Below are 16,913 nucleotides of genomic sequence, written 5' to 3'. Positions count from 1 at the left end.
ATTCCTGCATAAAATACACATATCAAACATGGGCTCAATAATGGTTTTGTACAACTAAAACATGTCATAAACCATCATGGTCCATTGACTGAATGACGGACATGATTAATGAAACAAAACTACAACACTAGTAGGTTATTACAACTTATAACCATGTATAAGTAAGTATGTATAAGTATGTATGTACAGTGAAACCGGTCTAAACCGAATCACGCCGGTGATCTAATATGTATCCAATTTATACAGATATCTAGGTTTAAAAGGTCGCATTTTAGAATTTAGAAAATTCAGGACCATGAAACTTGGCTTGGTTTTGACAGGATTCCCTTGTTTATACAGATATCTAGGTTTTAAAAGGTCGCATTTTAGAATTTAGAAAATTCAGGACCATGAAACTTGGCTTGGTTCTGACAGTATTCCCTTGTCTTGAGGGTCCGGTTTAGACAGGTTTCACTGTATTTATATTGTTTGTTTCTTTGTTTGTTTAAAACAGACATTCAACAGCAAGAAATGAATCTTGTTTTTTGTGACCTAATATTTTGAGGTGGGTTTTTTAATGTATTCCTCAAGACATCACATAGTGTTACTAATCAGAAGGAGAAAAGAAAACCCATATATGACGGGTGGTGGCATTTTGATTCAGAAGTCATAAGTGGATCCAGTGTAGGGTACCAGGGGACGCATCCCTTCCCAAATATATTCAAGTGTTTTCTGTTGTGTTTTGTTTTTTATTGAAGGTTTTTTCACTGGTTGATTAATCAATGTACACTTTTTCCCTTAGTCCCACCTCCTTCAAAATATTTCCTGGAAGTGTCTTTTTTATCTAGCAGGAGAAATCCTACATTACTATGTTCCAATCTTTTTTTTTACTGCCCTCCTCCATCCCCACCCACACACCCTCAATCCACCCACGCTATTTTAGGTTAGATTTGACCCTTGTTATTGCCCTGTCATGCACGGAACTCTTGCGAAGTCAGAGGTTGTGCCCATGACATGCGTACTTGGACAGTTCTCTGATATAAGCATGACAAAAATTACCCACACCCACACCCTTGTTATCGTATTTGCTCGTCAATGACCACAGTTAAGTTGTAACACCCATGTTACGTCCTGTTAATATATCACAATACAAATACAATGGACGATGTACATGAAGAAGCAACATTCTGTCGACACCGTTTTACAATACATGCAAATACAAATGTACAACACACACTAAAATATACAGTTAATTGACACTCTACCATTAAAGGGTTCGATAACAATGTCATCATAAATATTGTAATAAATAAGTCGGCAAGTGGTTTTTGTACTACCGGTAATTATGTAAACAGTCTCTACTTAAGTACATTTTGCATGCCAGTGAATACATATTGAGTATATATAATACATGCACAGTAATACACAACGGGTAAATATTTGTACTATGTCACTGAAGAAATAAGTCATACACTGGCGTAGGAAGCAGGGGGGCAGAGGTGGATCCTGGGGGTCCCAGTCCCCCCCCCCTTCTAAATTTTGCGATAGTTATAATTTTATTATATATTAATTTTCTTTTTTTTTACGATCCCCCTCCAAACCTCCCCCAAAGTTCCTTTGGCATTCCACCTCATGTCACTGGGGCCCCCTAAATGGATTTTCTGGATCCACCACTGGGAGTAAGGGGCATGTGCCCTCCCCCCTTTTCTTGATCCAGTAGTGGCAGCGATGATTTATATATATTTATTGTGTGCGCACCCCCCTTCCCCCATTTTTTGGCACCTTCCTACGCCACTGTAATATAATATATTATGTGTCAAACATGCTTTAGTAGCCACCTGTATTAAGCACCCACCTGACTTCATAGGCCACATTTGTATCTGCCTATTTCTAATACAGTATAAATTGACCTGTATTAAATGACCACCTGTTTTAAAAGATCTTTTTTCATAAATTTCCCATGGTGGCTGCTAGTTAAAAATGGTCATCGCCACAAAAGATGAGCAATCACTCGCACTCCCACCTCCACGCTCACCTGGAAAGTTTTACATAAGTAATACATGCACAAGTAAACTTGACTGACTTGCAAATTTGTTTTTGTTTTTTTAAGAAAAGTTATTTGAAACTTTGAGAGACCAGTCATCTAACACCATTTCAGGAGAGCCAAGGATGTCATTAAGATGCAAAGGCAGCAATTTTTAGTAAATTGTTGCTAAGTATAGAATTAAAAAGAATAAATGCTTCCTGGCCAAAGTTTGTTAATTTCACAATCTAATTTGTGCATGCCTACAACCCTGTTATATTATGCATTTGTAAGCTTGTTCCTGATTGGTTAATATTATCTTATTATGAATGTATAATGGTAATTAATATTTGAAATAAACCAATGAAATTGGGTCATTCTTTGGCTTTGGTATAAACCTGATTATGTCACACGACATGACAGTAGTAGATAGTAATAGTAATTTTATTTTCATTTATTATTTCTATTCTGAATGACATCCCTAACAGTGATTTTTAGCTCACCTAGATTTATTTTCATGGCGAAGACTGAAACATCGCCATTTTGTTTTTCGGATGCTAGGTTCCCCAGTTTAAAGTTCTCTTCACTGAGCCTGTTATAAAATACTTGTATATTCTGATTGTTAAGACACAAGTCTTCAAATGCAAGACGAAAAATCAGTCATAACACAGCAGCAGCCATTAACCAATCACTATAGTCGAAAAATTCACTTCACACTGAAAGACAAAAATGTAAAAAAACAAAAAAACAATTACTTTTGATCTGACAACCATGATTGAAATAAATTTAAAAAAAGAAGAAGAAACATTCCAATAAAAAATATATAGTGTTAAACACTAAAGTTTGCAGGATTTAAATGACAAACAAAAACAAAACAAAAATATATCCATATGATGAATGGAAATGTAGGCAGATCCAGGGTGGGGACAAAGGGACCCATCACTCCTTAAAGAAAAGGAAGTCCACGAAAAGAAACCACAGCCGGATCCAGGGTGGGGGACAAAGGGACACATCACTCCTTAAGGAAAAGGAAGTCCACGAAAAGAAACCACAGCCGGATCCAGGGTGGGGGACAAAGGGACACATCACTCCTTAAAGAAAAGGAAGTCCATGAAAGAAACCACAGCCGGATCCAGGGTGGGGGACAAAGGGACACATCACTCCTTAAAGAAAAGGAAGTCCATGAAAAGAAACCACAGCCGGATCCAGGGTGGGGGACAAAGGGACACATCACTCCTTAAAGAAAAGGAAGTCCACGAAAAGAAACCACAGCCGGATCCAGGGTGGGGGACAAAGGGACACATCACTCCTTAAAGAAAAGGAAGTCCATGAAAAGAAACCACAGCCGGATCCAGGGTGGGGGACAAAGGGACCCATCACTCCTTAAAGAAAAGGAAGTCCACGAAAAGAAACCACAGCCGGATCCAGGGTGGGGGACAAAGGGACACATCACTCCTTAAAGAAAAGGAAGTCCATGAAAAGAAACCACAGCCGGATCCAGGGTGGGGGACAAAGGGACACATCACTCCTTAAAGAAAAGGAAGTCCACGAAAAGAAACCACAGCCGGATCCAGGGTGGGGGACAAAGGGACACATCACTCCTTAAAGAAAAGGAAGTCCATGAAAAGAAACCACAGCCGGATCCAGGGTGGGGGACAAAGGGACACATCACTCCTTAAAGAAAAGGAAGTCCACGAAAAGAAACCACAGCCGGATCCAGGGTGGGGGACAAAGGGACACATCACTCCTTAAAGAAAAGGAAGTCCACGAAAAGAAACCACAGCCGGATCCAGGGTGGGGGACAAAGGGACACATCACTCCTTAAAGAAAAGGAAGTCCATGAAAAGAAACCACAGCCGGATCCAGGGTGGGGGACAAAGGGACACATCACTCCTTAAAGAAAAGGAAGTCCACGAAAAGAAACCACAGCCGGATCCAGGGTGGGGGACAAAGGGACACATCACTCCTTAAAGAAAAGGAAGTCCACGAAAAGAAACCACAGCCGGATCCAGGGTGGGGGACAAAGGGACACATCACTCCTTAAACATGTTCAAGTGCCTCTTTTTCTTCTTTTTAAAAAATTCAGTAGGTTTCTTTTTTCATGAGTTGGTCCATATGCCCCTTTTCCCTTAGTCCCCCACCCCACCCTCACCCTCCCTCATACACACATATATTTCCTGGATCCAGCCCTAGAAACATTTCTTTAGCAACATGAATCAATAAAATGATACCCTTAAATTATCAACTGCAAAGCAAGGTGTCTGGAAATCTATAGTTTTTCACTCGTTTTTAATTTATTTAAGAATTTAAATGCTGTAACAAGTGGAGGGATTTGGGAGTTTTTCAGATATGAAAATGAAAACGGGCAAAAAACAATGTGGAAAATTTTTGCAAGGTTACAAAATGCAGGAGATTACTTAGTGCCTTCCATTGAAGAACGAGAACTGGGGAGTGTTGATTCATTTCAACTTATTTTCGTGCTTATATCCAATTAAGGTTCAAGCACGCTGTCGTGGGCACACACCTCAGCTATCTGGGCTGTCTGTCCAGAACAGTGGGTTAGTTGTTAGTTGTTAGTGAGAGAGAAGAGGGTGTAGCGGTCTTGCACCTACCCACTGGGTAGGAGCCGGTACCGGGTTGCGAACCCTGCACTTACCAGCCTTATGTCCGATGGCTTAACCACGACACCACCAAGGCCAGTTGTGTTGTACAAGATCAGTATGACTTGATGTCAAATTAGCAGTAAATAGATTTTGCTCTGCCATCGAAAGTGTTGTATAAACATCTGAGCAGAGCTATGTCAATCAGTGCTGACTACAGATCTTTCTTAAAACAACACGTCTCAGAATAGTACTAAAATGTGGAATTCAAAGAAAACTCCAGTGGATTTGCAGTTTTTTTCAAGGTAGAAATGCCATTTTTTAAATAAATAAATAAAATGCTATATTTTTCAAACAAATTATGATTAGTGTATCGTTTCAGAGCCAGTTTCACAAAATGTTGTAAGTTTACATCTGCGACTAGCAGTCATACCAGTCAAAAGTTTGCATCCGTCTGGCATTTATTTCACACAGAAAATTTACATCATTACGGAAGATGGAGCGTTTTTAAGGACAAAACAAAATTAAATACATTTATCCTATAACTTACCCATGATATCCATGTTATAAACCCATGTGATAATTTTAGTGTATTAACCCGGTTAATAATGGTATGCAAATTTGCAAGGTCTCTAGGTAATGTGTTGCTGTGGATGGGTCATTTGCTTACAAGCCAACAAAATCTGTATACCTGAGCGTAACATTTTCAAAGATTACTGATGGCGGTGACTTTAGTACTGAGATTTACTGAAAATTGAATTAAAATGTTATTTTAGAAGTGTTATGAGATAAATAGAATTTATTACTCGTGGTTTTTAACAAGTAAAATATCAACCTCGTTTAGTTAATCAGTATTCGTCTCGGCAGAGCCTCAACAAATACCGATTAACATAGACTCGGTTGATATTTTACCTATTAAAAAACACTCTATATATCCTCTATATATGTGTACTTCAAATATTTGATGTACTGTTAATAGTAATAACAACTGTGGTTTAGTTGTAGATTTACATTTACGAGCAAAACTAAGCTTACAATATTTTGTGAAATTCGGCCCTGATTGGATTCCTTCATGTACAAATCTAACAAGAGGAATGTTATAAAGAAATCTTCCAAATAACCCACAAATCGCCCTTGGAAGTTTCTTCAACTCGAAATATTTTCCTCTCGTAAATAACCTTTATTGAAGCACAGTTTCTACTGACAATGCAGGCAAGTACACGAATAGCAAGCCAAACTAACCGAGACATATCCAGTCTTTTAGGCTCTAAATAATTTATCCTAACACATTGATTCTTGATTCTTCCAGTGTTAATGAAGAAGAGTAATACAGATGCTTTAAAAAGCCATAATATTGCACAAGATAAACAGTCACACTTTTGGCAGTGAACTGAGTTTACAAGGTTATACATGTAAGTCAACACTCAAATTTTTGATGCACATCTTTTTGAGTACAGCATTTATCAACTGCAATTTGATTGCACTGCCAAGCTAGTAGTATCTTAGTCTAGACTTCTATAGAAGAGTCATTTCGGAGCAGTTGTCCTTGCAATCCAAGTGTCTGTAGAAACAGGGTGGTCTTTTTCTTTTTTTTTCTTTCTGTAGTAATAAGGAACAATTTTTTGCATCTGTCATTAGCTGGGTTCATCTATGATGGCAAATGGAAGTAATGGTCAGTGGTTTTATAAAGTCAACACGATGCACCATACTGCTTTGCCTATACTACTGCGAACACACAACAAAGCCACGAAATACACAGGTAAAATTGATCCAGCAACGGAGTTGTCTCCCTTGCAATGGAATTGTCTCCCATACAGAGTTGTTTCACCATGCAATGGAATTATCTCCCTTGCAATGGAGTCATTTCCCATGCAATGAAATTTTGTTTTCCTTGCGATGAAATTGTCTCCCGTGCAATGGAGTTGTCTCCCCTGCAGTCTACTGGAATGCTGGCGACAGCAATGAGGACAATGCTATCTCAACCATTCAGTCTAGTCCATCACAGCCTATAGAGATCAGTCTCGTCTCCACTCTATATCATCACAGCTTGCTTTCGTCTGGACAGCTTCGATCTGCAAAACACACAAAGAAAAGGAATGTTAAAAGACACCCCAGCACATTGTTTAATCAGCAGCTTGTTTCAATGGCAATACTGGCATTGGTGGTGCCAGTGGTTAAGCCATCGGATTACAGGCTGGTAGGTACAGGGTTCGCAGCCCGGTACCGGCTCCAACCCAGAGCAAGTTCTTAAGGGCTCATTGGGTAGGTGTAAGGCCACTACATCCTCTTCTCTCTCACTGGCCACTAACCAACTAACAACTAACCCACTGTCCTGGACAGATAGCTGAGGTGTGTGCCCAGGACAGCATACCTGAACCTTAATTGGATATAAGCACAAAAATAAGTTGAAATGATATGAAAAATGATAAGAAACAATGAAAGGAAAGTCTTCTCTTTCCCCCCACACCCACACTTTTTTTTTTTTTTTTTACAAGAATGTAAAATTAATAATAATGACCTTCCTTAGTCGTGTAGTGGTTAAGCCATTGGGCTTAAGGCTGGCAAGTACCGAGTTCATATTCAGGTACGAGCTCTCACCCGAGACCGATTGCTAGACTATTCTATATCGCCACGCTTGCTATGCTCTCTATTTGGAATCCGTAAGTTTAAAGAACAAGGCAGGAAACTAATCTACGATTGTTGACGGTGAAGAGGGGAAAAGTTCCATTCCTCTGGTGATAACAACATTTATGTCTTCCAAAATACAATCCGACAACAAATACGCGAAATTACGATTTTTTTTCAAAAACTTGGAATTTCGAACAAGATAATCGTAATAGCGTAATCTATGCTTTAAATTCATAATGATTCTGCTAAATTGATAATGGTTGGCATCTCTGCATTTATGAATATCCACAAATCTGCACAAATTATTGTTCACATTACTACACTGAAAATACCTTGATGTGCTCTGCACAGACAAGGGGCGAGACGTAGCCCAGTGGTAAAGCGCTCACTTGATGCGCGGTCGGTTTGGGATCGATCCCCATCAGTGGGCCCATTGGGCTATTTCTCGTTCCAGCCAGTGCACCACGATTGGTACATCAAACGCCGTGGTTATGTGCTATCCTGTCTATGGGATGGTGCATATAAAAGATCCCTTGCTGCTAATCGAAAAGAGTAGCCCATGAAGTGGTGACAGCAGGTTTCCTCCCTCAATATCTGTGTAGTTCTTAACCATATCTACGCCATATAACCGTAAAATAAAATGTGTTGAGTGCTTTGTTAAATAAAACACTTCCTTCCTTCCTTCCTGAACAGACAAGACCCTGTTGTGCCAAAATCAGTCAGATCTAAAGCTTCGAAGCATGAAAAATTAAAGCAAAAGTTTGTTTGTTTTGTTCAACGACACCACTAGAGCACATTGATTTATTAATCATCATTTGGTAATTTTGAAATATTAAAGTCTTAAAGAGGAATCCCGTTACATTTTTCTGTTAGTAGTAAGGGATCTTCTGTATGCACCATCCCACAGACAGGATAGCACATACCAGGCATGTTGGAAGCATGTAGATATTGGGGGGGCCGACTGAGATTGAGGGCGCAAGCAAAGTTTCCTGAGGGGTCCGGGGGTAATTTTGACATATAGTCTTAGAGAAGAAACACGCTACAATTTTCCATTAGCAGCAAGGGATCTTTTATAAGCACCATCCCAGACAGAATAGAACATACCACAGCCTTTGATATACCAGTCGTGGTGCACAGGGTGGAAAAAAAAATAGCCCAATGGGCCACCGATGGGGATCAATCCCAGACCAACTGTATATCAAGTGAGCTCTTTATCACCCCCAAAAATGAAATGGTAAGTGTTCAGAATACTGACCTGATCTGACCTGCCAACAGTGGGTTAATGGCGTACAGCCAATCATGGAAGTCTTTGTCGTCAAGAGTCTGGAGCAGAAACCCACGGTGTTTTGTCATCACACTGAACGTGTTCTGGGTCTGAGGAAAAAATAAATTAAATTAAATAATTTTTAAATAAATAAATAAATAATAAAAATAAATAAATATATAAATAAATAATAAATTAAAAAATAAAATAAATAAAATAAATAAAATAAATAAAATAAATGAATAAATGAATAAATAAAATAATAAGTGTATTTATTCCCAGACTAGTTTAAGCAACCAAAAAGAAAAAGACAAAACACACAGTCTGAGTGTTTACCTTAAGTAACGCTTGCTGGTCTTCACTGTATTCAATCTGGGCCGTCGCTAGGTTTATCAGCGCTCGTATCACAGGATCCTTCTCTCCGTTGTAAATAAACACATACGGTCGTCGCACAATCTGAAAAATGAATATTAATTAATAAATATGAATTAAGGTGCAAATCTGGTTTGTGCTCCTCCACACCCTATGAGCACCAAAATGTATTTCATATAAAAAAGCGAGTTGGATACATTATATTATGACATAAATGCTGTCTAAAGCAAATGAATGTTGTTTCATCACAGGATAAACAATTTCAGTACTGCTAATTTCATTGGATGGTGTGGCTTTGGCATTCAGGTCATCACTGTGGTGCAACCAATCAGATGTCTTTAAATCTCCACACTTGTGATACCAAAAATCTCACAGAGTTTTCTTTCCAATGGGTGTCCAAGAAAATAGTGTACACTAGTGTAATCTGTGATGAACACATGAATTTTTTCATAGGGTGTAATGGTCTTACACCAGACTTCCCGAACAAAATATGACCACTGTGTATATAGATACTTCTGTGCCAAGTCAGTTAATCATAAAGATGGCTGCTCCCATGGAGATTTTCGATAAATTCATCTTCGTATGCAATATTTAGCATGATGTGTGTACAGGACTCTGCTAAATATAAGCACAAAAAGAGCCTTGTGTTATGAAACCTCTGGTAAAGATAATGATGGCGATCGGCAGATCAACTGAGAAGTGATCAGATGGATTGGAAACTGTTGAAAAGGCCTTGAGTATTACTATACAGATTAAATAATAACTAGCGACAGTTGAAATATTGTTCTGTTTAATGACACCACAAGAGCATGTTGATAGTCTTAGAAGAAACCTGCTACATTTTTCCATTAGTAGCAAGGGATATTTTAAATGCACTACCCGACAGACAGGATAGCACATAACCAGTCATGGAACAAGAAATATCCTAATGGGGCCCACTGATGAGGATCGATCTTAGACCAACCACACATCAAGCGAGTGCTTTACCATTGGGCTACACTACATTTTAAATACACCATCCCACAGACAGGATAGTACATACCACAACCTTTGATATACAACTGGATGGAACGAGAATTAGCCTAATGGGCCCACCGACGAGGATCGATCCTAGACCGACCGCAAATCAGGCGAACGCCTTACCACTGGGCTATGTCCTGCCCTAACCAGGGATACCACATTATTAGTAACCCAGCCACCACAGCTTCGGTGGTGTCGTGGTTAAGCCATCAGACATAAGGCTGGTAGGTACTGGGTTCGCAGTCCGGTACCGGCTCCCACCCAGAGCAAGTTTTAATGACTCAATGGGTAGGTGTAAGACCACTACACCCTCTTCTCTCTCACTAACCACTAACAACTAACCCACTGTCCTGGACAGACAGCCTTGATGGCGTAGTGGTTAAGTTTTAACGACTCAATGAGTAGGTGTAAGACCACTACACCCTCTTCTCTCTCACTAACCACTAACAACTAACCCACTGTCCTGGACAGACAGCCTTGGTGGCGTAGTGGTTAAGTTTTAACGACTCAATAAGTAGGTGTAAGACCACTACACCCTCTTCTCTCTCACTAACCACTAACAACTAACCCACTGTCCTGGACAGACAGCCTTGATGGCGTAGTGGTTAAGTTTTAACGACTCAATGAGTAGGTGTAAGACCACTACACCCTCTTCTCTCTCACTAACCACTAACAACTAACCCACTGTCCTGGACAGACAGCCTTGGTGGCGTAGTGGTTAAGTTTTAACGACTCAATAAGTAGGTGTAAGACCACTACACCCTCTTCTCTCTCACTAACCACTAACAACTAACCCACTGTCCTGGACAGACAGCCTTGGTGGCGTAGTGGTTAAGTTTTAACGACTCAATGAGTAGGTGTAAGACCACTACACCCTCTTCTCTCTCACTAACCACTAACAACTAACCCACTGTCCTGGACAGACAGCCTTGGTGGCGTAGTGGTTAAGTTTTAACGACTCAATAAGTAGGTGTAAGACCACTACACCCTCTTCTCTCTCACTAACCACTAACAACTAACCCACTGTCCTGGACAGACAGCCTTGGTGGCGTAGTGGTTAAGTTTTAACGACGCAATGAGTAGGTGTAAGACCACTACACCCTCTTCTCTCTCACTAACCACTAACAACTAACCCACTGTCCTGGACAGACAGCCTTGGTGGCGTAGTGGTTAAGTTTTAATGACTCAATGAGTAGGTGTAAGACCACTACACCCTCTTCTCTCTCACTAACCACTAACAACTAACCCACTGTCCTGGACAGACAGCCTTGGTGGCATAGTGGTTAAGTTTTAACGACTCAATGAGTAGGTGTAAGACCACTACACTACACCCTCTTCTCTCTCACTAACCACTAACAACTAACCCACTGTCCTGGTAGCTGTTCTCTGTGCCCAGGACAGTATGCTTGAACTTAATTGGATATAAGCATGAAAATAACTTGAAATGAAGGAAAGAATGTAAGAAATGTTTTATTTAATGACTTACTCAACACATTTTATTTATGGCCATATGGCATCAAACATACAGTTAAGGAACACACAGATAATGGGAGGAAACCCGCTGTCGCCACGTCATGGGCTACTCTTTTAGATTAGCAGCAAGGGTTCTTTTAGATTAGCAGCAAGGGTTCTTTTACATGCACCATCCCACAGAGCAGGTAATACATACCACAGCCCTTGATATACCAGTCGTAGTGCACTGGCTGGAAAGAGAAATAGCCCAATGGGCCCACCGACGGGGATCGATCCCAGACCAACCGCGCATCGAGCGAGCGCTGTACCACTGGGCTACGTCCTGCCCTTGAAATGAAAATGGATGAAATGAATAGTGAACCCTTTGTCAATCATCATTTTTCTTTGGGCCCAGTGGTAAAGCGCTGCTTGATGCGCAGTCGGTTTGGGATCGATCCCCGTCAGTGGGCTATTTCTCGCTCCAGCCAGTGCACCATGACTGGTACATCAAAGACCGTGGTATATGCTATCCTGTCTATGGGATGGTGCATACAAAAGATCCCTTGCTGCCAATCAAAAAAAAGAGTAGCCCATGAAGTGGCGATAGTGGGTTTCCTCCTTCAATATCTGTGTGGTCCTTAACCATATGTCTGACGCCATATAACTGTAACTAAAATGTGTTGAGGGTGTCGTTAAATAAACCATTTCCTTCCTCTGCACGTACCACCCATCGCTTGATCCAGCCGTTGGTTTTCTCCTCGAGGAAGTTGAGATATCCTCTCCGGGACACCACCGGGCTAATTCGGACCTCCTCTACATCGGGGACATACATGGGCAGCTCCATGTCCGCGCGGATTCCCTTCAACGGCAGCGACATCTTCCTGTCGGCGGAGCCCTCCATCGATGATGATGACGACGACGACGACGATGTAGTCAGGTTATCACACGACTTGGACTGGCCAATTGGGGTGGAAGTGTTGGCAATGGTTCTACAAGGAAGAAAGGTATATTTATTCATTGGAAATCAGGTTATCACATGACTTGGACTGGCCAATCGGGGTGGAAGTGTTGGCAATGGTTCTGCAAGGAAGAAAGGTATATTTATTCATTGGAAATCAGGTTATCACATGACTTGGACTGACCAATCCGGGTGGAAGTGTTGGCAATGGTTCTGCAAGGAAGAAAGGTATATTTATTCATTGGAAATCAGGTTATCATATGACTTGGACTGGCCAATCGGGGTGGAAGTGTTGGCAATGGTTCTGCAAGGAAGAAAGGTATATTTATTCATTGGAAATCAGGTTTTCATATGACTTGGACTGACCAATCGGGGTGGAAGTGTTGGCAATGGTTCTGCAAGGAAGAAAGGTATATTTATTCATTGGAAATCAGGTTATCATATGACTTGGACTGACCAATCGGGGTGGAAGTGTTGGCAATGGTTCTGCAAGGAAGAAAGGTATATTTATTCATTGGAAATCAGGTTATCATATGACTTGGACTGACCAATCGGGGTGGAAGTGTTGGCAATGGTTCTGCAAGGAAGAAAGGTATATTTATTCATTGGAAATCAGGTTATCATATGACTTGGACTGGCCAATCGGGGTGGAAGTGTTGGCAATGGTTCTGCAAGGAAGAAAGGTATATTTATTCATTGGAAATCAGGTTATCATATGACTTGGACTGGCCAATCGGGGTGGAAGTGTTGGCAATGGTTCTGCAAGGAAGAAAGGTATATTTATTCATTGGAAATCAGGTTATCATATGACTTGGACTGACCAATCGGGGTGGAAGTGTTGGCAATGGTTCTGCAAGGAAGAAAGGTATATTTATTCATTGGAAATCAGGTTATCATATGACTTGGACTGGCCAATCGGGGTGGAAGTGTTGGCAAAAGTTCTGCAAGGAAGAAAGGTATATTTATTCATTGGAAATCAGGTTATCATATGACTTGGACTGACCAATCGGGGTGGAAGTGTTGGCAATGGTTCTGCAAGGAAGAAAGGTATATTTATTCATTGGAAATCAGGTTATCATATGACTTGGACTGGCCAATCGGGGTGGAAGTGTTGGCAATGGTTCTACAAGGTAGAAAGGTATATTTATTAATTGGAAATTTGTTAAACATTGTAGTTCAGTACTTAAAGGGGACAGTCCTAAGATTGAATGCGCATCAAGCAAGTGCATGACAACTGGGCTACATCCCGCCCTTAAAACTTCTCCATAAACATTTTAAAGGGACAGTCCAGAGTTTACAATCATTGTAAAATGTTTCCGACCAATAGAGCCTTTCTGACGACGTAACATACAAATTAAATACATTTTCTTATTTAAAATATCAGTGTCTGTATTTACAAGGTGTTTGTTGTTGTCCTGATGCTTGTAGTAGCCCAGACTGGATTGTACCTCCTAATAATTTTGTATGTACAAAAAAATATATATCACAAATTAAATTAAAACCTGAGTGCTACAAACATTAGTATATGACCGCAAACACATTCGATATACAGACACTGTTATTCTAAACAAGAAAATGTATTTAGTATGAAATAGCAGTCGCCAACAATCTTACAATGGCTGTCCCTTTAATCAAATGTAAAAATAAATATTGATTTATCGACATCCCAGCCCATTGTTTAATCAGCAATGAAGAAAGGAAAACAATATTTGTTTTATGACGCCCCAGTACATATTTAATCAGTGGCTATTGAGAAAGGAATGGAATGTTGGCTGTAGGAAAGGTATACGGAAAGGAAAGGAATGTTTGTTTATTGACACTGTTTAATCCGTGCTATTAGGAACAGAAAGGAATGTTTGTTTATTGACACAGTTTAATCCGTGCTATTAGGAACAGAAAGGAATGTTTGTTTATTGACACTGTTTAATCCGTGCTATTAGGAACAGAAAGGAATGTTTTTTTATTGACACTGTTTAATCCGTGCTATTAGGAACAGAAAGGAATGTTTGTTTATTGACATTGTTTAATCAGTGCTATTAGGAACAGAAAGGAATGTTTGTTTATTGACACTGTTTAATCCGTGCTATTAGGAACAGAAAGGAATGTTTGTTTATTGACACTGTTTAATCCGTGCTATTAGGAACAGAAAGGAATGTTTGTTTATTAACACTGTTTAATCAGTGCTATTAGGAACAGAAAGGAATGTTTGTTTATTGACATTGTTTAATCAGTGCTATTAGGAACAGAAAGGAATGTTTGTTTATGACTATTGATAGAGTATTTGAGAAATGAAAGGAATGATGGTTATAGGATAGGTATTAGAAAAGGTAAGGCATGTTTGTTTAATGACACCCCAGCTCATTGTTTAATCCACAGCTATTAGGAAAGGAAAGGAATGTGTGTTTAATGACACCTCAGCACATTGTTTAATCAACAGCTACATGTATTAGGAAAGGAAAGGAATGTTTGTTTAATGACACCTCAGCACATTATTTAATCAACAGCTACATGTATTAGGAAAGGAAAGGAATGTGTGTTTAATGACACCTCAGCACATTGTTTAATCAACAGCTACATGTATTAGGAAAGGAAAGGAATGTCTGTTTAATGACACCTCAGCACATTGTTTAATCAACAGCTACATGTATTAGGAAAGGAAAGGAATGTGTGTTTAATGACACCTCAGCACATTGTTTAATCAACAGCTACATGTATTAGGAAAGGAAAGGAATGTGTGTTTAATGACACCTCAGCACATTGTTTAATCAACAGCTACATGTATTAGGAAAGGAAAGGAATGTGTGTTTAATGACACCTCAGCACATTGTTTAATCAACAGCGACATGTATTAGGAAAGGAAAGGAATGTGTGTTTAATGACACCTCAGCACATTGTTTAATCAACAGCTACATGTATTAGGAAAGGAAAGGAATGTGTGTTTAATGACACCTCAGCACATTGTTTAATCAACAGCTACATGTATTAGGAAAGGAAAGGAATGTGTGTTTAATGACACCTCAGCACATTGTTTAATCAACAGCTACATGTATTAGGAAAGGAAAGGAATGTCTGTTTAATGACACCTCAGCACATTGTTTAATCAACAGCTACATGTATTAGGAAAGGAAAGGAATGTTTGTTTAATGACACCTCAGCACATTGTTTAATCAGCAGCTATTAGGAAAGGAAAGGAATGTTTGTTTAATGACATCTCAGCACATTGTCTAATCAACAGCTACATGTATTAGGAAAGGAAAGGAATGTCTGTTTAATGACACCTCAGCACATTGTTTAATCAACAGCTACATGTATTAGGAAAGGAAAGGAATGTTTGTTTAATGACACCTCAGCACATTGTTTAATCAGCAGCTATTAGGAAAGGAAAGGAATGTGTGTTTAATGACACCTCAGCACATTGTCTAATCAGTAGCTATTAGGAAAGGAAAGGAATGTCTGTTTAATGACACCCCAGCACATTGTCTAATCAGTAGCTATTAGGAAAGGAAAGGAATGTTTGTTTAATGACACCTCAGCACATTGTTTAATCAGTGGCTATTAGGAAAGGAAAGGAATGTCTGTTTAATGGTACCTCAGCACATTATTTAATCAGCAGCTATTAGGAAAGGAAAGGAATGTGTGTTTAATGACACCTCAGCACATTGTTTAATCAGTAGCTATTAGGAAAGGAAAGGAATGTGTGTTTAATGACACCCCAGCACATTGTTTAATTAGCAGCTATTAGGAAAGGAAAGGAATGTGTGTTTAATGATACCTCAGCACACTGTTTAATCAGTAGCTATTAGGAAAGGAAAGGAATGTTTATAGCCATGCACATAAGGTGATCTTAGCACTAAGACTGCTTCATAAAAACTGGGGCCTGCCTGAACAGCATCAGTACCAAAATATGGCCTGTCGGACAGACGTATGAAAAACAGAATAATGTATGCACTGACTTGAAGCATTCTGCCACCATGGAGTTGGTCATACTAAGGCCAAGGTCGCTGCTCATGCCATCACTTTCGTCTGACGTCACCGTCGTCGTAGAACTCAGCATCGAGTCCGTCAGAGAGGTCTGGAAAAAACAAGCATCATGAGAGTACACTGTTAAAGCAATACATGTGCACTATCAAACCCAATTTTAGTATTGTTTTAATCTCCTAAATTTAAGGGACATAACTTTGTAAAAAGTGGGTAAATTACCATGAAAAATAAACTTGATCAGTTACAGCATGTGATAAAGAAATATATCATGAAATGTCATCTCAATATCTTCAGGCATTGCAAAACAAAAGTGTGGAAAACTAATTTTTAAATCTCCCAAGTTCAAAGGCCATAACTCCATCAAAAATGGGTAAATCGCCACAAAAGTCAACTTGACCCCAGGAAGATTGTAAACCATGTGGCCCCCTCATTATCAATCTATCCCCCCTCCCCCCCACCCCCCCGTGTTAAAAACCAAAAGGAAATCAAGTGAGGAATGCATTCTTCGAGTAAACTAAACTTGGTATTTGTTATTCAACCAGTTTGATTACATATTTCAAGGTAGTCCAGCTACAATGTAGGCATTAGCCCTTTGACAAGATGATTTGTTTGATTCAAACTGAATCCACAGCCACA

At 39.7% G+C, this 16,913-nt stretch overlaps 1 protein-coding gene across 11 annotated transcripts in view; it reads right to left on the bottom strand.

Annotated features, from left to right (window-relative positions):
- Positions 1-5,540: 5,540 nt before the first annotated feature.
- The window catches only part of LOC121390710 (kinesin-like protein unc-104), a 127,555-nt gene continuing 116,182 nt past the window's right edge, over positions 5,541-16,913 (bottom strand). For all 11 annotated transcript variants that reach the window (XM_041522598.1, XM_041522600.1, XM_041522602.1 and 8 more), the window contains 5 exons: positions 16,250-16,368; positions 12,063-12,327; positions 8,831-8,950; positions 8,486-8,604; positions 5,541-6,674 (listed from right to left, as the gene is read on the bottom strand). In XM_041522598.1, the coding sequence (XP_041378532.1) occupies positions 6,635-6,674; positions 8,486-8,604; positions 8,831-8,950; positions 12,063-12,327; positions 16,250-16,368 (663 nt within the window). In that variant the 3' untranslated portion in view covers positions 5,541-6,634. The remainder of the gene's footprint in view (positions 6,675-8,485; positions 8,605-8,830; positions 8,951-12,062; positions 12,328-16,249; positions 16,369-16,913) is intronic.

Source organism: Gigantopelta aegis, chromosome 15 (genome assembly GCF_016097555.1).
Source record: "Gigantopelta aegis isolate Gae_Host chromosome 15, Gae_host_genome, whole genome shotgun sequence".
In the NCBI taxonomy this organism is placed as follows: domain Eukaryota; kingdom Metazoa; phylum Mollusca; class Gastropoda; order Neomphalida; family Peltospiridae; genus Gigantopelta; species Gigantopelta aegis.
This window is presented reverse-complemented; position numbering and strand designations above follow the sequence as displayed.